Source organism: Artemia sp. Qi Xiang Cuo, chromosome 1 (assembly GCF_049724085.1).
Source record: "Artemia sp. Qi Xiang Cuo chromosome 1, ASM4972408v1, whole genome shotgun sequence".
NCBI classification, from domain to species: domain Eukaryota; kingdom Metazoa; phylum Arthropoda; class Branchiopoda; order Anostraca; family Artemiidae; genus Artemia; species Artemia sp. Qi Xiang Cuo.
Genome location: NC_142794.1, coordinates 95,574,073 through 95,601,285, shown reverse-complemented (window position 1 = coordinate 95,601,285; position 27,213 = coordinate 95,574,073). Strand labels below are relative to the sequence as shown.

General features: G+C 36.5%; 1 protein-coding gene across 1 annotated transcript in view; it reads left to right on the top strand.

Annotated features, from left to right (window-relative positions):
- Positions 1–308: 308 nt before the first annotated feature.
- The window catches only part of LOC148956955 (barH-like 2 homeobox protein), an 80,506-nt gene continuing 53,601 nt past the window's right edge, over positions 309–27,213 (top strand). Inside the window, exon 1 of the mRNA XM_089096989.1 lies at positions 309–408. Coding sequence (XP_088953115.1) covers positions 309–408 — 100 coding nt within the window. The remainder of the gene's footprint in view (positions 409–27,213) is intronic.

The following is a 27,213-nucleotide window of genomic DNA, read 5'->3' as shown; positions in this document are numbered from 1 at the left end:
TGGAAATTATGCCATGTAATTTAGCAATCATGATTGTCTGCTTTCAATCAAATTGATTGTTTAAATCAAACCATATTTTCCCGTTCCTATTATTCCTTTGCGAGCAGCTATATATTTTTCAAAACTACATTAGTTATAAATGAAAATTTGAAAATGGGAAACACTATTTGGTTATCTGTTTCTAAATTTGACATGCTCGCTATATCATAGGGACCAATAGAGATTTCACTTCTAATATGGGCGGTTCCTAGGTGTATTCTAACTATTATCTCTGTTTATCTTTTCAGACTCAACTGATAGATGAAAATATGGAAGAACAAAGAAACAAATCATTCATGATCAAGGATATCCTTTCCGATATTCTGGACACACAAGGAACGAGAAACGGAGCCAAAGACCAAGACCAAGGTAAAATTCTTGATTTTATAGTCTCAATGCACACATGTAACCGAAAATGGGGGGGGGTCTCTTCCTCTTAGAAAAAGGCAAATATTTTTCCAATTTACTTCTTTGAACTTGCCGATTTTACTATTTTTTTATTTGTAGACTCCCCTCTTCTCCTGAAAATGAGTACCGTCGCCAAAACCGATGTTCATGGTATTACTTAAATTTTTACAGTAGAGTAGGGTAAAATTTTGTTTAGTTTTATTTTATTTAACTTTTTATTATTATAAGATATAAAAACTGTTAATAAACAAAAGTGCAAATGCCTTAAGGCATACTTAAGCACATTACCTATTACAAAGAAACTAAAAAATCATCATCCAGACTACATTTTTGATAATTTAAATGGCTAAATCTTTACAAAATCATTTGAAAATGATTACAAATAAAGTTGTTAAATAGTTGTTAAATTTTCTTAAGCATAGTTGAAAAACTTTTGGCAAGAAGTTTTTCTAAATTTAATATTAGTTAAAGATTTGTAAGTTCCGGGATTAAACTACTGAAATATTTTGATTGAAAAATTGGGGAACGACACCCCGGCACTAATTCTATAGCTTCTTTATTATTTTTTTATGTTCCTTACAGTTTCACTAACATAAAAAATGGAGAAGAATGAAAATCAAGCACAATCTTTAGTTCAAAAACCAACTTTTTATAGTTACGCTGACCCTAAACTCAAGATTGAATTTAGATTCAATCCTGAATTATAATGCATTATAATTCAGGTAATGCATTATTACTCATAATGTAGGTCTAGTCTAAAAGTATGCATTGGAATGAAGAAGGCTAGGCTGTAAATTATCCCCTTCCTATCTTCTATGTTTATCTGAGTGACCCTTACAGAAGAATAAAGTAAAAAGGGCAAAAAAAAAGCATTTTTTAAAACTCTAGAAGAATGGATTTAGGGAAAATGTCAAATTAACAAGTATGCACTGTTACAATGAGATTTTACAATAAATTTGATATAAGCCAAATATACACACGGGTCCAACCCTTAGGAGGCAATTTGTGGCCTTTTGCCTGTATGGAGAGGGGATAAGCCAGAGAGGGGAATTTTCTGGCTTTGGGTGTCTTCCTTGATTCCAACTTAACACTCAACTCATTCAGATTCATCAGCTTGACACTACCAAACACTACCAAAGTAGTGTTACCTGAGGATATACCTGGCACTAGACAATCTCTTTAAGGGCCTATATTTTTTGTTATTTTCAACTTCAATCAACCGTGCTTCGCTATTTATTAGAAAGAATTATTTCTGTTTTATATATATATATATATATATATATATATATATATATATATATATATATATATATATATATATATATATATATATATATATATATATATATATATATATATATATATATATATATATATATATATATATATATATATATATATATATATATATATATATATATATATATATATATAAATATATATATATATACATATATATATATATATATATATATATATATATATATATATATATATATATATATATATATATATATATATATATATATATATGTGTGTATGTATATATATATAGTACCGCGAGCCCGGTGGATTTGCCACCGGGCCCCGGCACTTGGCACGTGGCTGGCAGGCCACTTCCTGTACCTTGGTAGCCTACTCTCCTCAGATAATTGTCATAGCTCTGACGTGAAACGTCCACTTGCACTTGCTAGCTCTAGCTTCCGAAGACTAGCCAACCTCTGGAAAAGTGACCACCTAGCCAACAAACTCAAAATACGCCTATTCAACATTTTAGTAATTCCCATAGTTATTTATGGATGTGAAACATGGACTCTGAAAACCGAAGACGAAATAGAACTTCTAGCTTTTGAGGTGAGATGCCTCCGTCGCATTTCTAGAATCAAATACACTGACCGAATCACAAAAGTGGAAGTACGTCAAAGGCTCCAGTCCACTGAAACCATACTCAGTAAAATCAAGAAGAAACAACTGCGCTGGTTTAGCCACGTCAAGCGAATAGAGCCGAGCCGCCTTCCGAAAATCGCCCTTGAAGGATCCCTCCATGGCCTTCGCCCACGAGGCAGACCACGAAAACGATGGATGGAGAACTTCCACTTCGACAACGTCAAGATAGCCCAGTTATCACGTATCGCACCAGATAGAGCAATGTACCGAGCCCTTACGCATGAGCTAGCAAGAGAAGTGGCCCCAAAACGTCCCACGAGGATGGCCAGGAACCTAAGTAAGTAAATATATATATATATATATATATATATATATATATATATATATATATATATATATATATATATATATATATATATATATATATATATATATTTTTTTTTTTTTTTTATATATATATATATATATATATATATATATATATATATATATATATATATATATATATAATTGAAGGTTGATTGAAGCTAACGTCAATAGACTGACAAAAACTTTTGATCAAACTTATTGACCTTCTAGGACATCCTTTAGACTGTGCGGGCTTATTAAATACTTAATTGTGCTTTGCAAACCTCTGTTGACAAACCTTATGGACAGCTTAGAATTTTTTTTTTTTCGCCTCCTGTCGATTTCTAAGCACATGGGAGCTTCTCCTCTCAATGTACTGGGATGAGGTAATGGGTGGAGGGCAAACATGCCACTTTATAGACAATTATGTCTAGAAAACATCACTTTGCATAAGTTAGAACCTATTTTGAAATGAAGTATATTTGAATCTGATAAGATTTTTCTTGCATTAGTGAATTTGAATTAAGTTTTAGCTCCATTTTGAATAACCATGATATTTACCTAAGTTTTTCTGGTTACTATTCAACAATTTTCTTTTCTTTTTTCTACATGTACACATGGGTAAGTAATTCTTATCGCAATTCTTTCATACTAAAAAGTAATTAACAGTATGTAATTTTTCATTATAGACTTATGGTAAAATAAAAAAGAAAAAAAATGTCGATTTTACTGTTCATACGGAATATGGAAAACTGACTTTAATTTTTTTTATTCTCCATAAAACGTGTCTTTGCAATTATATGACAATCTTCTGCTGCATTTAATGAATACTTACCAAGGGGCTCATTAAAATCATTCTTTCTTTCTAAAACAAGTTATGTTGCTGGGACTCTTACAACTCATCTTTGACCTGACACACAACCATACAACTCCCGACCAATGGATTGCCCTCTATATAAGTCCTTCAAATTGCGGAAAATCTTTTCGCTTGGAATCAGATAGGGCGCTTTTTATTCAAATTTACAATTATACTAGTCCTTTGGTGTTAAAAATAAAACAAAGGGCAGAGTGTGAGTCTTACTTAATTCCTGAATACGGCTTACAAAAACAAGTCACAGCAGCTGAATGATTCAATGAAGAATGAATGCGAGGCCATGAACGATTTTATCAAAGATGGTTCGGTTGGAAGATCTCTCTCGAACTGTAACTGTGATTGCATCGCCTGAATATCTCAAATACGAGTTGCTCTAGTAGTTTAGTCGCTTAGTCAAAGGTTCGTACAAATTTGGAAAAAAAGTGTGAAAGCTGGTTTACAGGGGCAGTTTGATGTGCTCTTTCGAATTTGACAGGAACACAAGCAATCCGACCACCCTAAAAGGGGGAAACAGGGGGTAAAAGTAATCAAAAGGGGGAAAAGCAAAAACAATTTGTTTTTCCCTATTTTAGCTTGATATTCGGTGTGTATGCTCGGTATTAGACATGAATTGAAGCAAAGTGATGGAAAAGATGCTTGGAGTGTCCCACAATCAAAGGTAGGGGTGGGGTGGGGGTTTTCTGAAATTCACCTAACAGGTGGGGAAACGGGAAATATTTGTTTTTGCCTATTTCAAATTGGTATTTGGTTTGTTTATTCAATCTTATATAGTCCCTGATTTAATACCATGGCGAAAGTGCAGAGCATATCCTGGGGGGGGGCATGGGTAAATATTTCCCCCGGGGGAAGTGCTAAAGAAGGGAAATTTCTGATCTGTGGCTCTAAGTTTATTCTCCCCATTTTAGGAGGCACTCTGAAGATCGAGTGGTACAGTATTACATCCTAAATCCTGGATAGGGGAAAGAGGTGATTTGTGGGGGGGGGGGGTTAGGGGCAGGGGAAAAAGCCAAACTGAGTTTCTTTTCAATTTTGGCTGCAACGGTTGTGATGACTCTACTGGGAGTAAGTGGCAAACACTGGACAAAGGAAGCCGGGGATGACAGCTGTGACGCGCAAAACTACGATCCCCCCCTCCCTCTCGTTTCCCTCCTTTAAGAGTCAAATGCATTACTATAACTTTCGTTTAAGGATATGACTTTAATCACTGAAGGAAAAAATAAAAAGAGGTAAAATAAGAAAAAAAAAGAAAAGTGGTACGCAGTTGGTGCCCTGGTTCAGCAGCCATATGCCAGAACAGTAAGATACTGTATCCCAGCCTGTAAATGCGTGGAAACCAGCCAAAGCTTTTGACTTTTGGGGGCCAGGCATATGATAAATTCCGTGAGCTGGGATGATTCTGCGTTGCTGTTTCACACCAAAGTCTGCCCAGAGCTCAATAAGTGGGACGTATGAGCAAGTGGCCACAGCTAGCACGAGCACATCTGTATCTACGGTTCGTATCATAGCTTGTTGGTGACCAGACAGTAGGAGTAACGAACGTGTAGGATAGTTCGCGTATCTGCCTCTTCATGATCGCAAGGGACCAAATCATCTCGAGCAGCTGACACCGAAGGCACAACATCTGAATCCTTTGTGCTATAAACTTCTTTTCCAAACAAATTCATGCTTGTCAAGCGGTCTGTTAATAGAAAGAACAGCTGCTCTTTGTTTTCATCGGAACGGAGGAAAGCAGCCCAGTTCCAAGGGATAGGAGTTGATTCTCTTACACTGACTCGCTGTCTGAAACCTCTGCTTTCTCTTTCTCCTTTCTTCAAGCTACTTTTGATATACCTGTCCCATATAACGTCGATGTGACGGACCGTCTCTAGTTGGCTATGAATATACGGTAGAAAAACTGTGTCCGCGTAATCTTTGAAAAACTTGAAGGAGCCGGGTGCAAGCATATGAACCATGGCTGATCCATCGAATACTTTTGCACTGACTCGAGAAATAGTAGTTGGTATGTCCAGCAATGCTTCTAAACAAGTTGTAAGGTCAGATTTGGCAGTTTTCCTAAGGGATCTGCTGTCAAACAGTGCAGGGGGAGTGGGCTGGTTCTCGTACTTAAAAAACTCGTCCGTGTCACCGTCAGAAGACTGGCAGGCAATATTCAATCTACCAAACAAAGAACAACTGTTTTTCAGACTAGAAATCTCTCATTTCGGCTTTGACGGTTTCTTGGCTATCACACTTGTGAATAGTGGCAGGTTATTTTTATTAATAACATCTGTGACTGGCATGGAGCATATTGTCAGTCGCTCTTCGGTAAACTTCTTATATAGGTCGAGTCCAATCTCGTATGAGTTCCGGGCGCTGTGTACTGCATTACTGGATATGACCTTCCGAGTTTCAAGGGTAAGAAGGTGGTTTTCTGATTCAGCAAATGGATTGCCTCTTCCTTCAATGACTTCAAGAAAGTCCTGAACATGGCACATGAATCGCATATGTAATTTTGGTGTGTCCTGATGATGCTTCAAGTTCTCTTCAGAAAAAGAGTTTGTGAAACTTTCTTCATACTCCTCAACGATCCTTTGAACATCGGGACCTGATGTGATCCATCAAAGCATAGCTTCTGGGTTATTGGTGAGTCCAATCAAACCGGATATTCCTTTCATTTTCTCGTTCATCTGTTCATGCGCTTGATTCATTGCCATTGAAGAAAAAGTATTTTTATCTTCCAAACTGTGAAGTTTCCTTTCATAAACTCACAAAATACAGCTGGGTTCTGGGTACTGAGGGCAATCATGTCTCGAACTTGCACCGACGGCTATCTGGCGTAGTTCGTGTGGTCCAGAGCGAACATCCACGGCAGAATCTTTCGCAGAGCATTGACATACTACAGCTACTACTAACAACTCACCGCAGCACCATGCCGCCTGAGGCCAACGCAGCTACGCACGCTCCTCCTCCATCAAAATCTATTCAGAGCCTCCCTTTTTACACCCTCCCATAAAGTTCCCATTTCCTTTAAATCTTTCTTCATGACGTCCTCCAATCCCAGACGAGAACGACCTGCTTTCTGTTTAGCCCTAGACGATTGGCCGAAGGGAATAACCTTCGGCAATCTGTCATCCTTCATCCGCACAACGTGCCCTAGCCACCTAGAGAGTGGTATTGAACCATATTTTTCGAACAGCCTATTGTTTGAAATACGATCAGTCAGTCGGGTACCCAGAACAATCCTTAAGCAATTTCTCTGGAAAACGTCTAGCAAATCTTCATCCGCTTTCGAATCACCCATGCTTCAGAGCCATGTTTGACCACTGTCATCAATGCAGCTTCTAATATTCTAATTTTGGTTTGCAGACTTATCTTCCTTTTCTTCCAAACTTTTTTAACTGTGAAAAAACACCCCGGGCCTTGGCTATTCTACTTTTAACATCTTCACTGCTCCCATCATCTTACTAATAATACTATCAAGGTAAGTGAAGCTGTTCACCTGATCAATCTTTTCATTACCCAATGTCACCTGTTCATCTTCACTTATTCCTAGCCTTAGTGAATTAGTCTTCTTAACATTAATTTTCAAACCTATTCTAGCACCCTTACTTGCAAAACCACTAAAAGTTTATTCATTTTGCTCACACTTTCATCTAGGGTGCTTAAATCATCAGCCTAATCTAAGTCCAGGAGAATTTTTCCTCCCCATTTGATTCCGTGGTCTACTACCATCGCCTTTTCTTTGCTCCTTAAGACAAAGTTCATCAAAATAATCCATATAAAGGGGGATAAAACACAACCCTGCTTAACTCTTGATTTAATACAAAACCAGCTGCTAACCTCATTTCCTACCTTAACTGCAGCAGTGTTATTTTCGTACATAGCACTAATCACTTTAATGTATTTGTCTGGTATGCCATACAAGGATAAAACTTTTACTAAAGCTCTTCTATCAACAGAATCGAAAGCTTGCTCATAATTTATGAAACTGAGGACCAAAGGTGTTTGACATCTCAGGCACTTCCCAATTATTAACCAAGAGTAAAAATTTGGTCGACACGTCCTCTACCTTTGTTAAAACCGCACTGTTCTTCTCTTAAAACTTTGTCTACAGTATCTCTAAGTCTTAAAAGTATCATATTACTAAGTAATTTGCTACCTATAGAAATCAGACTAATGCCTCTATAATTGCGACACTCACTCTCATCACCTTTCTTATACAGTGGTTTAATTAAGTTTTTCCTAAAATCATTTGGTACTTCTCCTAACCAAAAATCCTATTTATAATCTTCAGTAACTTATTTCTAACCTCAGAGCCAGTCTCCTAGCACTTTCAGGATATTCATTTCTATGTACAGGCCACAGAAAACGACGATAAACGAATCTTCCGGATGTATATCTGGAAAGTTCCACTGTATCAGTTTGGCCAGCGCATAGAGTGGCTGATCAGCTGTCAAAACTGGAGTCTGACCTGGGTTCAGATACGCGACAACTGTCTGAACCAAATTTAGTATAAAGTATCCTCGCTGCTGAATGCGCTTGATCCTCAAACCCGACCCCCCTCCCTAGGGTGGTGGAACAATCCAAGCACTTTTCCCATGACTTCCCTTCAGTTTCTATCTAATAACGAATATGCTCACGAATATAATAAAAAATATCTAGCTGAAACAGGTAAAAAGATACTTTTTTGCATTTCCCCCCTTTGGTTGACTTTTACCCCCTGTTTCCCCCTCTTAGGGGGTTGGATCGATTGTGTCCCAGTCTCATCCGAAAGAACACATCCAACTGCATATGTGGATCAAGTTTCATACTTTTTTCCAAATTTGCACGAACCATTCTGTTTTGTGAATTAAGCGACTAGACTATAGGCAAGAGTTAGCAACTTTGAAAAGCCTTTTTGAAGAGTACGTGAAAGACTTAACGTTTTTTCTTCCCCTCAAAAATATTTATTTAGATCCATGTGAAAACACTTCTGTCTTGTAGCTAAAATTAGAGGTCGTACAGATCGTTCAGACGGTACTTAAAATCACCACAAGAGAATATTTTTATAGATACGGTGTTTTAAATGACTTCGTCCTTAAATTTCGTGTCTATTTTTTTAAAATACACGACAGCTGAATAGATTGTAAAATCTATTGAGGTATCATATATCTTAAAAAATTAAGACACAAAAAGACAACTGTTTATCATACAAAAAGAAAGAAAATTTTCTCTACTTCTTCGATTATTTCTCCATGAGTGGCTTATTCCTTCAAAAAGGGCATATTCCCCTAGTAAGACAAAGCTTGCTATATTAAGGCTCCAGTATTGTTGACTCCTCTTATACTTAACATTGGTTGATATTCAATATCAATATTGAGATATCGATATATCAGGCCAAATATAGATATCGAATATCGGAACTTAAGTATCGATATCAAAACGATATTGGCTTTTTTCCATTTTCGGCTTTTTCTGACATCTTACGTTGAACGTCCAGCCGAAAAGATTAAACAGAAATCAAAATGATTTGCAAATGGCCGAGAAGAAGAGGAATATCGCATTCAACCCCTTGGTTTTCACGTACTGATACGCAGCCTGCTCTAAAACTCAAACTTCTTTTAGTGAGGGTGGACTCTCAAATGTTGCTGAGAACCTACGAAAGGCTTTGCTGGATAAAAGTGCCTATTAGATTAGAATGCCTTTGTCCTATTCACCCGTCGCACCTTGATCCAAGTTTCAAGAAAACGTATTTCTCTCCTGAGTTGCCCGTAGAAAGCCTATTTGTATTGTTTACCAGATAAATACGTTAAGTGATAAGTGCTAAATACGAGAATGACATTGCTGCGGTTAAGGTAAGAAATGAGGTTAAAAGCTGGTTTCGTATTAAATCAGGAGTTTAGCAGTTAGGTTCTTTTCTATTTAAATGGATATTTGAGGAACTCTGTCCTGAGGAGCACATCAAAGCCAATGGGAGAACACGGAATCAATTTCCCACAACTTTCAAGTTGTGAGAGTTTCTTATGGCTCGAGTTAGGAGTAAAATAGAGTACAAGAAAATCCAGATTTGGATCCTGGCAGTAAGGAGATCAGTGACGTTGAAGTTTTATGCCTAAGTTAAACAGGTTTTTAGTTTTGAATACTTTTTAAACTTAGATATACCCCCACCCCCCACCCCCCGAAATATTAGGGACAGGGTATTGTATTTGAGCAAATTGTCTATCATTAAAATACAAAAAAGGTTTTTGAAAAAAAAAGGTTGCCTCAGAAATGAATTACTCTTGGCCTAGATGCAATACAGGAATTGAATATGTAGAACACATCCTGGCAGGGTGTCAGCAGCTCATATAAATAGCCAGTAGTTTTTTTTTCTTTGTCCTGAGTAATTTTAGTTTGGGTTTTTGTGTTATTTAATTACGTAGTCGAAGTTTTTTATTTGATGTTATTAAATTTGAAGTTTGAAGAAAAAAAATATGAAAAATGCTCTTTGTTTGCAATTTTCGTCACTGAACTTTCTCAAATACATGAGCTAACCTGAGTAGAGAAACTGATTCAAAACATCGATATCGATATATCAAATATCGGAAATAAAAAAAACTATACATCTATAAATCGGCTAATCAAATTATCGCCCATTTTTGGATATTTATGTGAGCTTCTTACACCCTGTCAGGATGTGCGCCACATCTTCATCTCCTCTATTGCATCTAGCGCAAATTCGAAGTTTGAAAAAAATAATATGAAAAATGCTCTTTATTTACAATTTTCGTCACTGAACTTTCTCAAATCTATGAGTTAACCTGAATAGAGAAACTGATTCGAAACATCGATATCGATATATCAAATATCGGCAGTAAAAATATCGATATATCTATAAATCTGCTAATCAAATTATCACCAATTTTTGGCTATTTATATGAGCTGCTTACACCCTGACATGATATGCGCCACATCTTCATCTCCTGTATTGTATCTAGGGCAAATTCGAAGTTTGAAGGAAAAAAAATATGAAAAATGCTCTTAATTTACCATTTTCGTCACTGAACGTTCTCAAATAAATGAGTTAACCTGAATAGAGAAACTAATTCGAAACATCAAAATCGATAGGCCTATGTCAAATATTTGAAGCAAAAATATCGATATATCTATAAATCGGCTAATCAAATTATCGCCAATTTTTGGCTATTTAAATGAGCTGTTTACTCCCTGCCAGGATGTGCGCCACGTTTTCAACTCCTGTATTGTATCTAGGGCAAATTCGAAGTTTGAATGAAAAAAATATGAAAAAAGCTCTTTATTTACAATTTTCGTCACTGAACTTTCTCAAATCTATGAGTTAGCCTGAATAGAGAAACAGATTCGAAAGATCGGAATTGATATATCAAATATTGGAAGTAAAATATCGATATGTCTATAAATCGGCTAACCAAATTATCCCCCAACACTACTTATACTGGCTCACACTAAAATAACTAAGCTGGTTTCAAACCGTTCGTGATACCGTTTACTTGTGTTTACCTGTTTGTCTTTCTGTTTTTCCCTGAGGTGATCGTATCGAACCACTGGTACTAGAATCTGAATGACCATAGAATATAGAATGGTCCAATAAGTAAGGAGCGACGCGGCTCAATAGTAACCGAAACTGTAAAACACGGAATTTTGATACCGATAGATATTTCAAAAGAATTAGCTAATTATACTGATTCCAAGTATATAAGAGACTTTGAGTTTGTGCACAGTATATAAATAATAGATGTCTTTGTATTATCTTTATACAATGGTTTAGTGTTACAATAAAAGGCTATGAGCCTAAGAAAATTTGCCTGGTTTTTGAAAAAGGAGGAAAACACCCCCTAAAAGTAAAAAAAAAAACTTAATGAAAATCACATCGTCAGATTCAGCGTATCAGAGTACCCTACTGTAGATGTTTCAGCCTCCTATCTGCAAAAATGCGGAATTATGTTTTGTTTTTTTTTTGCCAGAAGAAAGATCATAGATGTTTGTTTACTTGTTTGTATTTTCATTTTCCCTGAGGTGATCGTATCGAACCAGCGGTGCTAGAATTTGAATGGTCATAGAATATTGAATGGTCCTAGAATGGTTTTTTAGCTCATTGTTGTATTGCCGTGCTATTTATGCGTCAAATTTTGAGTTGGTAAAAATGACACTGGATCTGATTCAACTTCTTGTGCATTCATTGTATGTCGCTATTATAATATTAAAGAAATAAGTTTTTTCAACTGAAAGTAAGGAGCAGCATTAAAACTCAAAATGAACGAGAATTATCACGTATATGAGGGGACTTTCCCCTCTTCAATACCTCGCTCTTTACGCTAAAGTGTTTTTTTTACTTTAAAAAAGCTTATTATAAACCATTTCGTGGAAATTATTATGTACATGAGGGGGTTCACCCCCTTGTCAATACTTGGCTCTTTACGCTAAAGTTTTTTTAGTACTTTCAAAAGAGCTATTTATTCGAGTTAAACGGCCTTTCTGATTCAAGGGTCATTCTTAAAGAATTGGAACAAATTGAAACTTTATCGAAAAGAGCGAGGTATAGACTACGGGCCGAGCCCCTTATATACGTAATAATTTCAGTTCGTTTAACTTTTAATGTTGCTCCTTACTTCAGTTGAAAACACTTGTTTTGTTTTTTATTTCTTTATTTATTTTGAATCAAACGGCCCTTGTGTTTCAGGAGTCATTCTTAAACATTTGTAACAAATGTTCAAATTTTAGTGTGAAGAGTGAGGTATTAAGGAGTTGGCAACGCCCTCATATGCGCAATAGTTTTTGTTCATTTCAAGTTTTAATGTTGCTTCTTACTATCAGTGGATTTTTTATAAGTAATTCAGATAAAAGAAAGGGGAGCTGCAGGCAACAGAGAGCGATACGCCGATATTAGTCCATCTTGTGTGTCTTATCAATATTCATATTGACTTAATAATTTAGGTTATATTCCTCCCTCAGTCAGATTGGACTACAAATCCCTTGTCTGTATGTCATGCTGTTTTGAATATACTTCGCTTAAGGCAGGTGAAGAGTGTCCCTCCTGTGGTGCCTTAAAAATTCAACCACTTCTGACTTCAAAGTGATTTCTTTTCCTTTTATTTCCTTTTAATTATACTTTTATTCTTCATTTATCTATTTTCCTTTTTCATGCGCCCAGGGTAAATATCTCTAAGTCATTTTGAAAACCCGTGCTGATGATTTATGTTGTGCGGGGTACCTGAAACTGTTTCCCGCTGTTAATATATTATTTGTCACATTGCCAGTTCACCATTCTTTTTGTTTCTGTGTGTGATCTCATTTTCATTCTTCTCTTTTTTTTTCCTTTTCACCCTTCTTCTACATTTTAGGCTATTAATTAAAAAAACTTGTTCCACAAAATAAATTTTTCAAAGAAAAGTAAAGAACTCCATTAAACAAAAAATGAACAAAAATAAAACCAAATAATCTACCAAGCGTGAAACTACCACAAATCAGCGTCGATAAATAAATGAAACCCAAAACGAACAGGAATTACAATAAATAACCGAGTAAAACTCAAAACGAGCAGACATTTTGACTACTAAATATCAGTATATGTATATTAAACTGACAATGCACATTCATTTGTATTCATTTGTAAAAACCTTGCATGCACCCAGGGCATAACTTACAACCTTTGCCCTGGGGTCTCTGGGGGTTTTTCATCCTTAAACACATAATTTCCAGAACTTACAACTACGTTGAACAAAATGGCTATCTCTAAACTTTGATTGAATGTGTTTGGGGAAATGGTGGGCGTGGAAAGGGGTTAATTACTCTCCACTCACTTTCGACAATTAAAAAGGGTAATTTCAATTTCCAATCAAATGAGCTCCTTTTGAAATTTCTACAACAACTTTCGGTACAAACCTTACATGCCCCAGGGCATAACTTACAACCTTTGCACTGAGGGCTCTGAGGGGGTGATCATCCTAAAAGACCTAATCTCCAGAACTTTCGACTACGTTGAACAAAATGGATATCTCAATAGTTTGATTGGATGTGTTTGGGGAAATGGTGGGCGTGAGAGGGGGGGGTTTAGTTGCCCTTCAATCACTTTTGACTATTAAAAGGGCAATAGCCCTTTCAATTTTCAATTGAATGAGCCAATTTTCAATTTAACATCACTTTCTATAAAAACCTTACATGCTCCGAGGGCATAACTTACAACCCTTGCCCTGAAGATTGTGGGGGGAGGAATGGATTGTCATCCTTAAAGACCTAATTTCCAAAAATTTCAACTACGTTGAATAAAATGGCTATCTAAAAATTTTGATTGGAGGTGTGAGAGGGGGATTAGTTACCGTCAAATCACTTTTGAATATTAAAAAGGGCACTAGCCCTTTGAATTTCCAATCGAATGAGCCCTTTGTCAAGTTTTTACGACAAATAACTCAATAAAAACCTTATATACCCCCAGGGTATAACTTATAACCCTTGCCCTGAAGACTGTGGGGGGGAGTGTCCTGCTCAAAGGTATAATTTTCTGAACTTTAGACTGCGTGGAACAAAATGGCTGTCTAAAAATTTTGATTGGATATGTTCGGGGAAATGGTGGGCATGGAAGGGGTGTTAGTTGCCTTCCAATCACTTTTGACTATTAAAAAGGGCGCTAGCCATTTCAATTTCCAATCGAATGAGCCCTTTTTGAAGTTTCTACGACGACTCGTTCTATAAAACCTTATATACCACCAGGGCATAACTTACAGCCCTTGCCCTAACTCTGAGGGCTGTGGGGGTGTGTCCTCCTCAAAAACATAATTTCTATCTGGAAATCCACAACACTGAACAAATTCGCTATCTAAAAATTTTGATTGTATGTGTTTGGGGAAAAGGTGGGTGAGAGAGGGGGCTAGTTGCCCTCAAATCACTTTCGAATGAGCCCTTTTTGAAGTTTCTACGACGACTCGTTCTATAAAAACCTAATATACCCCCAGGGCATAACTTACAGCCCTTGCCCTGACTCTGAGGGCTGTGGGGGAGTGTCCTCCTCAAAAACATAATTTCTATCTGGAAAACCACAACACTGAACAAATTGGCTATCTAAAAATTTTGATTGGATGTGTTTGGGGGAAAGGTGGGCGAGAGAGGGGGGCTAGTTGCCCTCAAATCACTTTCGACTATTAAAAAGGCTCTACACCTTTGAGTTTCCAATCGAATGAGCCCTTTTTTAAGTCTCTACGACAAAGATTTCAAAAAAAAACTTATATGCCCCCAGGGCATAACTTACAACCCTTGCCCTGAAGACTTTGGGGGGAGTGTCTCTCAAAATTTTGATTGGATGTGTTTGGGGAATGGTGGGCGTGGATGGGATGTTATTTGCATTCCAATTACTTTTGAATATTAAAAATGACACTAGCCATTTCAATTTCTAATCGAATGAGCCTTTTTTGAAGTTTCTACGACAACACGTTCTATAAAAACTTTATATGCCCTCGGGGCAGAACTTACAACTCTTGTCCTGAGGGCTGTGAGGGGGTTGTCATCCTCAAAGACCTAATGTACAGAACCTAAAACTACGTTGAATAAAATGGCTATCTCAACATTTTGATTGAATGTGTCGGGGGAAAAGGTGGGCCCAATAGGGGGGTTAGTTGCCCTACAATCACTTTTGACTATTAAAAAGGGCACTAGTCCTTTAAATTTCGAATCGAATGAGCCTTTTTTGACATTTCTACGACACGCCTTCTATAAAAATCTTATATGCCCCCAGGGCATAAGTTACAACCCTTGCCCTGAAGGCTGTGGGGGAGTGTCCTCCTCAAAAAAATAACTCCTATCTGAAAATCAACTACGCTGAACAAAATGGCTATCTGAAAGTTTTGATTGGATATGTTTGGGGGAATGATGGGCGTGGGGGGCAAGTTGCCCTCCAATCACTTTCGACTATTAAAAAGGGCACTAGCCCATTGAATTGCCATTCGAATGAACCTTTTTTGAAGTTTCTACGACAACGCCTTCTATAAAAACCTTATATGCCCCCAGGGCATAACTTAAAACCCTTGCCCTGAATGCTATGGGGAAGTGTCCTCCTCAAAAACATAATTTCTATCTGGAAATCAACTACACTGAACAAAATGGCTATCTCAAAATTTTGATTGGATGTGTTTGGGGAAGTGGTGGGCGTGGGAGGGGTTTTAGTTGCCTTCCATTTTCTTTCGGCTATAAAAAGAGCACAATCCACTCGCACTTCCAATTGAATGAGCCATTTTCGAAGTTTCTGCGACAACTTCTTTGATACGAAGTGCCCTGCTCTAAAGGAAAAAAAATAATAAATGATACATTGTGCCAACATCGTTCTAATATGCCCCCAGGGCATAACTTAAAACCCTTGCCCCGAGGGTTGTGGGGGAGTGCCCTCCTCAACAACATATTTTCTATCTGGAAATCAACTTAGCTGAACAAAATGGCTATCTCCAAATTTTGATTGGATGTGTTTGGGAGAATGATGGGCGTGGGGAGGGCTAGTTGCCCTCCAATCACTTTCGACAATTGAAAAGGACACTAGCCCCTTGAATTTCCAATCAAATGAGCCTTCTTTGAAGTTTCTATGACAACGCCTTCATTATAAACCTTATTTGCCCCCAGGGCATAACTTAAAACCCTTGCCCCGAGGGTTTTTGGGGATTCTCTTCCTCAAAAACATATTTTCTATCTGAAAATCAACTACGCTGAACAAAATGGCTATCTAAAAATTTTGATTGGATGTGTTGGGGGGAATGATGGGCTTGGGGGGGGGCTAGTTGCTCTCTAATCACTTTCGACTATTAAAAAGGGCACTAGCCTTTTTAATTTCTAATCGAATGAGCCTTCTTTGAAGTTTCTACGACAACGCCTTCTATATAAACCTTATTTGCCCCCAGGGCATAACTTAAAACCCTTGCCCCGAGGGTTTTTGGGGATTCTCTTCCTCAAAAACATATTTTCTATCTGAAAATCAACTACGCTGAACAAAATGGCTATCTAAAAATTTTGATTGGATGTGTTTGGGGGAATGGTGGGCGCTGGGGGGGGGGGCTAGTTGCCCTCCAATCACTTTCGAATATTAAAAAGGGCACTATCCCTTTGAATTTCCAATCGACTGTTGCTTTTTTGAAGTTTTTACGACAACTCCTTCGATACGAAGAGCCCGGGTATTGAGGAAAAAAAAAAAAACATTGTGCCAACATTGTTCTTCACTAAGGCAGCGCTATCGCACTGCCTATGATAGAATTATGCGGAGGGAGATCTTTTCTGTTTTGTTCAGATTTTTGTTGAATAAAATAGTTCCAAATTCTGAGCTTTATGACTATCAGTAAGCATTTGAAGTGGATACAGTATATTTGGGATGTCCACGTACACAAAGGTGGAGCTAGAGCAAAATATTGCGGGGGGGGGCAATGTGACAAGGGCACCAATATTTGGCCAGATTGACAAGTTTATTTTTTTAAGAGTAAAAGAAACCTTTTGAGAGTACCATAAAATTCTTGGAGGGGACACATTTCCCCCGATCCCCCTGGATCCACCCCTGAACGTATATGCCCATCCTTAGGCATCTCAGCAGCTAAGTTATCTTATGTGGTTTTCTTGAATTTATTCCTTCTTACATTCTGGAAAATAGTACGTGTCGTCAAATGATTTAAACCTCCTTAGGAACTTCCTTCTCACCCCACAAACTTTGAGTAGTGTCATGATGCATTTCTTCTTGAGTACCAATGTAGCTTATGTTCTGTTTTCAACTAAGTAATTATTATAACAAAATGCTTGCTTTACTACTTTAAAAAATGCATGTGTTCAATTGTTCATATTCACTTCCGATTAAAATCCACCCATTGCCTCCCCTAGTGCCCAGGTATAGCCTTAGGCTATATGTTAACCTCACTGATTGCTCATCGAAGGTTGGCTCATAGTGCTAAATAATACTAATTAAAAAACAAAACTATTTAACTTACACGTATAGGCCCTGGCTATATGTCGAAATTAGAGGGAGAAGACCAGGGTACTTTTAAAGCGGCACTGACTCTGCAGTCTCTTGGAAATATTAAGGCAACAACAATTTTTTGTTCTCCCTCCTTTTCTAAGATACGCAAAATGCTTAATTTCAAACTTGTAATAATAATGGCACATAATCTCATATAAACTCTGGTGTTTTGATGTTCTATTATCAATTAGACTGTACAACTGATATAGCTAATGTATGTTCAAAATCACTTTATCTTTGCCGCCAGTCTTTACTCCTACTTAACCGATTTCCCCTTCACTATTCATAACAGCGTGATTTGGTGGATATCAAATACTTCCAATTAGTGGTTGCAAACTGAAGCAATCATTGAGTCAAAAGAGGGAGACGCTTATAAACGGATCCAAACTGAGAGGGAATACTATTCACCTTTTTGAATAATAAATGGATTGAAAAATCCTAAAGATAACAAGAGATTCCGCCGTCTCAAAAGCTATAATGTCATGTTAGCAGGTTGATAAATAATTATTATTTAAAAAACTGGCCACAATTAACGAAAAAATATTAACTGGAAGAGGAATCTAAAAATGGAGAATTTGGCATTCGCAAGTTGTTAATTGAGGAGCAATAGTGACGTAATTACAGTCCATCATATTTCTAGACATATTGAAGTCAAATTAAATTGGTTGATCGTAAATGTTGCAGCAGACGGGAGCTGGTGTCCCCCCCCCCGGAAAATTCCCTTCGAAAATTCCTCTTGTCAAATCCCTCGTTGAAAATTTCTTTCCCGTGGGAAATTCCCTACTGCCTATACCGGATACCGGACGCCTATTTTGAAACAAAGTCACTTTTTCTAATTTTGATCAATGTTGAAAGGAGGCATGCAAAAAGTGCAAGGTGGGCTCATGGTCTAATAGATGTGCCTCCGGTGATGTAATTTACCTTTTTTTAATTACTCTCACTCCTATCCCTCTACACAATGTACCGTCACTCCTTAATGATACATCAATGTATTATGAAGTAAGTCCCTTCAGTTAAGTAAAACATTAAAATAAACGTCAGAAATATTTTTGTGCTGTGAGATGGGAGACGTCACCCTATAGCACCCTTGTGAATGTTATCCACATTTTTCGATGGAATAATCCAACCAGACAATTTGATCCCCACTGAAAATTTCCCTTGAACAATTCCCCGTAACATGCTCTCTATTAGTGAAATTCGGAATCCAAAATTGAAAGAAAGTAAAAAAAAAAAAATCCGTTGATAAAAAAAGGAAAATTGTTTCCGGCAAATTTCGTCCCCACTAACAATTCTCCCTCATGAAATCCCTCACCACTCCCACAGACAACTCCCCCCTCCCCCCTAAAATATCCGTATGTTTCCTAATTAGAAAATTTCCTAATATTGTATATGTAAACACTGGATAAATTGCAAAACTTACAGCCCTTTCCATAGGGGTTGTGGGGGGTCATGTTGTCCTCAGAGGCATATTTATTGGACCTTTCAATTATGATGAATTAAATGGCTATCTCAAAATTTCATTCGGATGTTTTTGGGGGAAAAGTGAGATGGAAAGGGGGCTAGTAGTCCTCCATTCTGTTTGATTACTTAAAGAAGCGCTTAAACTTTTAATTTTTGTTGAAATTAGCCCTCTCTCTATCTTCTAGGACCCTTTTTTGATACGATCATCCCTGGAAATAAAAGATGCATGATCTTTAAATAATGTTAAAGACATAAAGTGTGACAATTTGAAATTTCTAAAATCCAAATACTATATAATTATGGTTCTAGGGCATTGGAGCGGCAATGATAGTTGGTCTTACAGTTTTTCTCAAGTCATTAGATGGTGTTAATGCTTAAAAATTCTGTCCCTTATCAGATGGAACTCTTTTCAGAAAGTAATTCTAACGAAATCGAACTATTCTTGAACCATCAATTCTAAAAAAAAACGTGAAATTATAGAGAAAGACATCTACTTTATTCTTGAAAATGATAGTTATACACACATTAACTGGCAAAAAGACTTAGGAGCTAGAGCAACCATCAAGAACGGCATAGAAACAAAAGTTCTTGGTAAAAATCGATGCCATTTTATGTAAAATTTTGCCTGATAAAATAAAAAAAAAACACATTGATAAAAATATTTCAAGAATAGCGCGTATTGCAATTGATTCACTTTCAGATGAAAAGAAAAGATATAGGCTGAAATTGCTGCCAAATGCTTTAGATAACGAAGCGAGTTTAGAAGAACATTTTTATTTGCCTTAATACCTCAGGGTAAATAAGTGGTCAGTGTTTTAACCAACTTAACCAAAAAACCGACTCTCAAAACAATCTTAAAGAGATCAAAGGAATGCAACAAGATACTATTACACACAACCTCTTTTCCCAAGACGCATTCAATCAAAATATTGAGATGTTTTTTTAAATAGTCCAACAATCAGATAAAATAAAATCGGGGTCAACATATCCCCCTCCCCCCAGAGCCAGGGAAAGGGGTTGTAAATTATTGCCGGGGGAATAAAAGGTTCTTATGGAAGAGGTAAACTTCGGAGGGGAGTCAAATGACTAGAAAGTTAAAGCTCTAGCTCCCTTTTTGAGAGTCAAAAGTAATCTGATGGCAACTAGCCCCCCCCCCACTCAAAAAAAAAATTATTTATCAAGAAAAGTAAAGTTCGAAATTAAAGCAAACAAAAATGAAGTCAAATAATAATTCACGCGTAAAACCAACACAAATGTCATTTATGCCTTACAAATAATATTGTTTTTTATTCGAGCAGTTTGGTATCAAAACAAACAAAATAGAAAGAAAGCTCCCATGATAACCAAGATTGTAAAAAGAACTAATGGGTGTAGATTAGAAGTCCAGTGCGTTTTGAATTGATACGAATTCTCGAAGGTCTTACCAATTCCAAATTTGTTAACGCATCAAACAGAAAACTATTTAAATGCATTTTGTTTTCAGTAAATTCAAGCTGATATTCTGGTCTTTGGATGGCGTTAAGGGTGATAGCCCGCTCCTGTTTGGGGTATTTTCTGCTTGATTCAAATTTGTCTTGATTATTTGTTTATGTTTTGGGTTTCTTTTATTTGCTGATAGTGATTTATGTTCGTTTTTGTCTTGAATAATTACCTAGGTGCCACCTAGGCGCGCAGAGTATCTTTTGATTCAGTTCAATATCACTGTCAACAAGCTCTGAAACTTTCAACTTAATACCCTCTGTCGTTCCTGTGGTATTGCTGATACGCCCTTTCGACAATCAGCATACACATAGTGCGTATTTATTTTGTTCAGCACCCTTTCAATAATTCCTGAAAGGTTAAAATTAATGCCCCAACCCTTTCTGGAGATTCATGATCAAAATGTTCCAGCAACAAATCATATATAATAACAATGAATGACTTGTATAATATACAGCCTTTACCTTAGGGGTCCTGGGGGGCTATGCTATAACCAGAAGCAAATTTATTTGACCCTTCGACAATCAGATGGCTTTGAAGGTAGCGCAGCAGAAGAGGGCATCGTATTAGGGTGTTCGCCCGCCGGTTACTTTTGAATTTTAAAAATGGTAATATAAATTTCAACTTCCAACTGAAAAAGCCCCTCAAAAGTTCTTATAACCACCATTTCTATACGAAGTGGCTGTGAGGGAAAAAAAATATATTAACGTGAAGGCTTACGGCTTGATCAGTCACCAACTGAGGTAAATTGTTGGCTCATTTTGAGTATAACCATTTTTGTCAATTAAAAAGAAAACTCAAAATTGCAGTGAACCCCACTTCATTATCATATTGATTTCCATACTCTTAGTTTGAATGTTTCCCCAAAGCGTTCTTAAAAATAATAGAGGTTCTATTAACGGGAATAGGGAACAATAATGCAAGCAGAAAAAGAATTTCTAGTCGTCGTAAAAACACTCGTTTAATGCTTCAATGGTCAAACGAGAGTTCTTCAGGATTCGTCCGCTCGTGCTAAAATAATGAAGCTCTAATAACTGAAAAATTACACTAAGATGAAGAGAGTGTTCTTAGAAAACTTATTAGTTTTTTTAATCCTTTAAATGGAACACAGAAAGACGAGCCAAAATATTTCATTCCTCCCAGTTTTCGTCTAAGCTGTAAATTAAGAAATGTCTTTCGGTTAAACCTGTTTATGTGTGTAAGGATATTAAATTATAACTTATAAGTATTATCATTATTGTTTATAGTAAAACCATGTTTTTTATGATATCAAAAAAACACACAATGATATAATTAACATAAGGTTTAATGCACAAAAGTAAAAGGGCATAATTCATATCTTCATGCTTGAAAGGAAATGAGTTTATTTTATTAGTATTTATTTTTTGATCAAGTATTTAAATCACTTAACAGACACGAAATGACTGTTAAGTCATTTACCCTAATTACCTGCTAAGAGAAAACTGGTTGTAGCCTGAAGTTACCCAAAGAACTCAATTACCCTAAGAACTCAAATTACCCTAAGAACTGTTCGAAGAAAACTGGTGTTAGGCTGCAATGTGTTTGAACTTTATTTAGTTATTTTTTTTTCAAAAAACCAACAAAGAGAAAAATTCTCAATGAAAAAAAACAACAAACGAGACTGTGGCCAGTGGAGGGAAAAGAAATGTAAAACGCGTTGTTTTACATTTGTCTTCTTTTTCTCTCCACTGGCCACAGTCTCGTTTGTTGGTTGTTTTTTTTTTCATTGAAAATTTTTCTTTTTGTTGGCTTTTTGTCATGGCTGGCCAGTTCGGCTTAAGATCTTTTATTTTTTTTCCAAGAAAGTTACTTAATACTGAGTTCATTTACAACTTAAAACAAGCTACTTTTTTTTACCGTCCTTTTGGAAAAACAAGATTACCTTAGCATACTAATTAGTTCCATCCAGTTTTCAGCTAAACACAAAATATCCGAGTCGAAACCTACAAGATATAAAACAAGATCAGTCAGTTAAACTTTAGTAAGAACCTAGGAACAATTGCATTCGAATTGGCTACATCCAAAGGATTAGAGGGACCTCTCTAAACTTAAAATATTGAGTTGTAACAAGAGCTTGATTTTTCTTATATAGACAGATAATGTTGAGTAGGCTTACAGTAATGAAGACTTGGTAGTCAAACAGTTCGTTGTAATGAACTGTAAGTAAGGACCAACTCGGCTGAATAGTAACCGAAGCTCCAAAAAATGGGATTTCAACGTCAATAGACATGTCAAAAGAATTTAATTTTTGTCTTTGTTCCAAATATGTAAGATTCATTAACTTTACTGTAACCTGTTAGAAGGTACGAGCCTGATTCGAAAAAGGAGGGAAACACCCCAAATATTATCGAAAATCCTAACATCAAGTTCAACGTATCAGAGAACCTCACTGCAAAGGTTTCAAGCTCTCATCTCCTAAATGTGGAATTTGGAATTTTTTGCCGGTAGAAAGATCACGGATGCTTGTTCGTCTGTTTTTTTGTTGTTTTTTTTCACCAGGAATGATGGTAACGAATCCAAGGTGCTAAAATATTGGAAGAACGCTCATTCTGACCAAAATTAGATTTGATTGGAAAAGATTAGATTTGATTGAGAAAATTTGATTGGAGGGTGACTAGTCCCCTTTCCATGACCTTTTTACCTCAAGTCAACCGATCATCCTCTCAAGATTATTACCGTGTTATTAGAAACAAGTGCCAGTACTAATGGTACAGATCGATGGCGACATCATATTCTACTCTGAGCAATTCTGCTTGTATACTACCTATCCCATGTGCTTTATTGGATTTGAGGGATTTTAGGGTGGCTTCTACCTTTAACCTTAAGGATGATTGGGCTTGTTCCTCATTTATTTGTGCCAGAAACTTCTGGAGGACCTCATCATCTGGATTTACTGTGAGATTCAGCTTTTCCTGGAAATGCTCAATCCAGCAATTAAGGATTCCAGCGCAAGTGGTAATTTTGCGCCCATTTTTATCCAAGAGATCCAGGCACTTTGTATCTTCATAGTTTGCTAGCTCTTTATCACGTTTGAACATGAGGTGTTAGTTGCCCCTTCAGAAGTTGGCTTTGCACTGCTGCCACTTTTTGGTTATCACGTCTTTAAGCGCCCAGTTTTTTTTCTCGATTCGGCGTTTGAGTTGTCTGAATCTATCCTTGCTTTCTTGATATTACTTGTTTCTGAGAGTTCGCTTCTCTTTGGTTATTTCAAGGATCTCTTGGGTAATTCGTGGCTTATCTCCGGCAGATTTATTTCCGAGAACGAGCTCAGATGTCTCACATATAGTCCTGCTACTTTGAAACACAAGCTAATCAATGCTGGCTTGGCTTGATAGCTGAGGTGATTCTTGCAAGATCTTCAATAGTCGTTTGTTTAGCTTCCCTCTGTACTCTTGTTTCGTCATCTGGTCTTTCAGGGCTTCCCCACGGAATCTTAGGACATTCAGCTTCGATTTGAAAACGGCCTTTAATCTGATACGAATTGATGACATGAGGAACCTGTTATCACTGTTGAAATCTCCACCGGATAGAGTCACTGGGTCACTGTGTCTATGAACAAGATTGCCATCTTTCCTCTTTCGCCGGTGCTTGAACATTCTGTTTTTTTCTAAGAGGTCATTGTCTCGGCAAAGCTTAATGAGTGGCTCTCTTCTGTTGTAGATCTGTCCGATTCAAAATTTGCCCATAATATCTTCATCTCTGCTATTGCCATTTCCAAAGATGACATTGAAGTCTCCAAGGAATATAACTTAGTTTATCTGTGGAATGGTGTCGGCAAGGCTGTGAAAGTGAAAGTAAAAATATTCCTCATATGACCTTGACAAATCAGGAGCGTAACCCTGCACTAGAGAGAGCTTGAAGAGTTTGCTTCTGGGTCAGATCATCGTCAATCTTTCTGAGACAGACACACTGACACTAGAGATTATCTTGCTGTTTTCACCATGTAGAATATATGGTGTAGAATCAAACAGTTCTTGATATTAAACTCTAAGTAAATAGCGACTCGGACAAGAAGTAACCAAAACTCACAAGCAAGGTACCTTGACAACAATTAATACACACAAATTTGCTTGGTACGCTGATTGTCCGAGTAGTGACTCAGACAAGTAGTAACGAACACTCCCAAGCAACTTACTTTGATAACAATTAATACATAAGGAATTACTTTGTGTGCTGATTCCAAACATATTACATTCATTAGGTTTAACGTCAAAAATCAAAGACAACTAGCTTGAAAAATTAATGAATTTTAAAAGGGGGTAAACACCCTCAAAAACGAATCTGATATTAATGAAATCACACGCTTGGGTCACGCGGCTGTGTAGGTTTCAAAACAATCAAAAAGCAATGCTGTACAGGTTTCAAGTTTTCATCTATAAACCTTTGAAATTGTGTATTTTCGCCACAGAATGACAGTGTATAAAAATAAAACACGTAAAACAATAGAAAATTTGCCTAAGACAGAAAAATTTAATTAAACCTTATAAATACTTTGTCTCATTATCCAATCCAAGTATATAAATATAAACAAATCTTACAATAAAATGGGATTTTTAAAAATAAAACAGAAAAATTTAAACATTCCAAAGTTTATCGTTTTTATGATGGAAAGATTTTCATGATGTTTTTTTTAGAATAGATGGTTTAAGAATAGTTCTATTTCATTAGAATTACTTTCTGAAGAGAGTTCCATCTGATAAGGAACAGAACTTTGAAGCATTAACACCATCTAATGGCTTGAGAAAAACTGTAAGGCCAACTATCATTGCCACTCTAATGCCAATAGAACCACAATTATATAGTATTTGGATTTTAGAAATTTCATATTTTCTTATGTTTCCATCACCTACGTGTTCTAAGTCATCTTTCATTTGTGTTACATACATGAAAGATCGTTTTCTTTTGCTTGTACTTGTTTTACTATCGAGTGTCAGTATATTATTGGACTATTCTATTTTTGCAGATTTATTATCTCCGAAGACAGTTCGGTATTGTTCTTTAATTTTCCCTTATTTTTTCTTTTCCAGTGGTCTACGAATGATGTGGTCCACGAATGATTTTTTAAAATTACTTCTCACAAGACTATCATCCATATCTTGACAGATCTGAGACGCTTCGCTAGTTTCCACAGAGCGCTGTAAAGATGTTATGCATTTGCACTTTTCTCTTGGATTTGCAATGCATTTATATGATTTTTGGATTTTTATATTTGAGCACTTTTTCAGCTGTTTCCAGCCTACGTGTAAATATTCGTCTTCTATGTCTGATTCGCATATGAAGGATTCTTTTTTTGGGCTTGCAGTCTTAATGTTGACAAACGGCTTTGTACCGTTCGACCAGTCTGTTATTGCAGATGTGTTGTCTTCAATCATGATTCGTGTATTTTCTTTGAATGTATTTCCACTTTCACCCTTCCAGTAATCCAGAAATGATTCTTCTAATTCCTTTTTAAAACTACTATTTCGTAGAGTTTCGTCTATCTTTTGGCATTGTTTCACTGCCTCGTTGCGGTCAAGGGGCTGCTGGGAAAATGCTGTGCATTTGCACTTCTCTCTTGGATTTCCAAAGCATTTATGTGATTTTTGTATTTGAGCACTTTTTCAACTCATTCCAGTTGACGCGTGAATATTTGTTTTCTATGTCAGATTCACATATGAAGGATTCTTTTTCTTGGCTTGCAATTGTAATGTTCACACGCGCCTTTGTACTGTTCAACCAGTCTATTATTGCAGATTTTTGAAATCTTGAAAATCGACGCGATTTAGGTTGTCATCTTTTATGTTTGTAGCACGTACCGGATAGTCAAACAGTTCGTGGTAACGAACTGTAAGTAAGGAGTGACTCGGCTCAATAGTAAGTGAAACTCTAAAAGACATAATTTGGATATCAATAGATACATCAAAACAATCAGCTTATTATGCTGATTTAAAATATATAAGTTTCATTAATTTTAGTATTGCCCATCAAAAGTTACGAGCCTGAAAAATTTTGCCTGATTTTCGAAAAAAGCGGAACACCCAGTAAAAGTCAAGGACTCTCAATGAAAATTACACCATCATATTCAGCATATCAGAGAACCATACTGTAGAAGTTTCAAGTACCTTTATACAAAGTTGTGGAATTTTTCTTTTTTTGCCAGAAGAAAGATCACATCTGTGTTTATTTGTTTGTTTTTATTTGTTTTGTCAGAGGCTGCAATATGTTTCTATGTATGTTTATGTTTGTTTATGTTTGTAGATTCTTGTCTTTCTTTCTGTACTGTTACAACAGGTATTTGGCTTCCAATTTCAGCAGACCAACTTATATGTATTTCATGGGTGCCGACAGGGGGGCATACCCCCCCTCTGGAAATTTGGGACTATAAAATAATTATAATTAAACCAAAGGAAAGAGAGCAGAACAGGAGAACCAAATTCTTTTAGTAATGAATGGTAAGTAAATAACGAGCCTTGTCAATAACAAAAGTATAAGAGCCCAACTATTGATAATATTCAATCAAAGAATCAGCTTTTTATGCTGATCCCAAATGTATGTTTGTTTATTAGTAATTAGTGCAGTTACTAGTGCACAAGAAAGTTCGTATAATTAAAAAAAACACAAGGAAAACAACTTAATAAGGGGCAATTCTGGTAAAAATATGCCGTCAGCTTTTGCTTGCATTGCAAGAGTACCCATGATCCTGATATATGAAGCCACTATAATCAGAAATGTTTCCCCTGAACGGAATGTTGGGAATTTCCGTATTTTT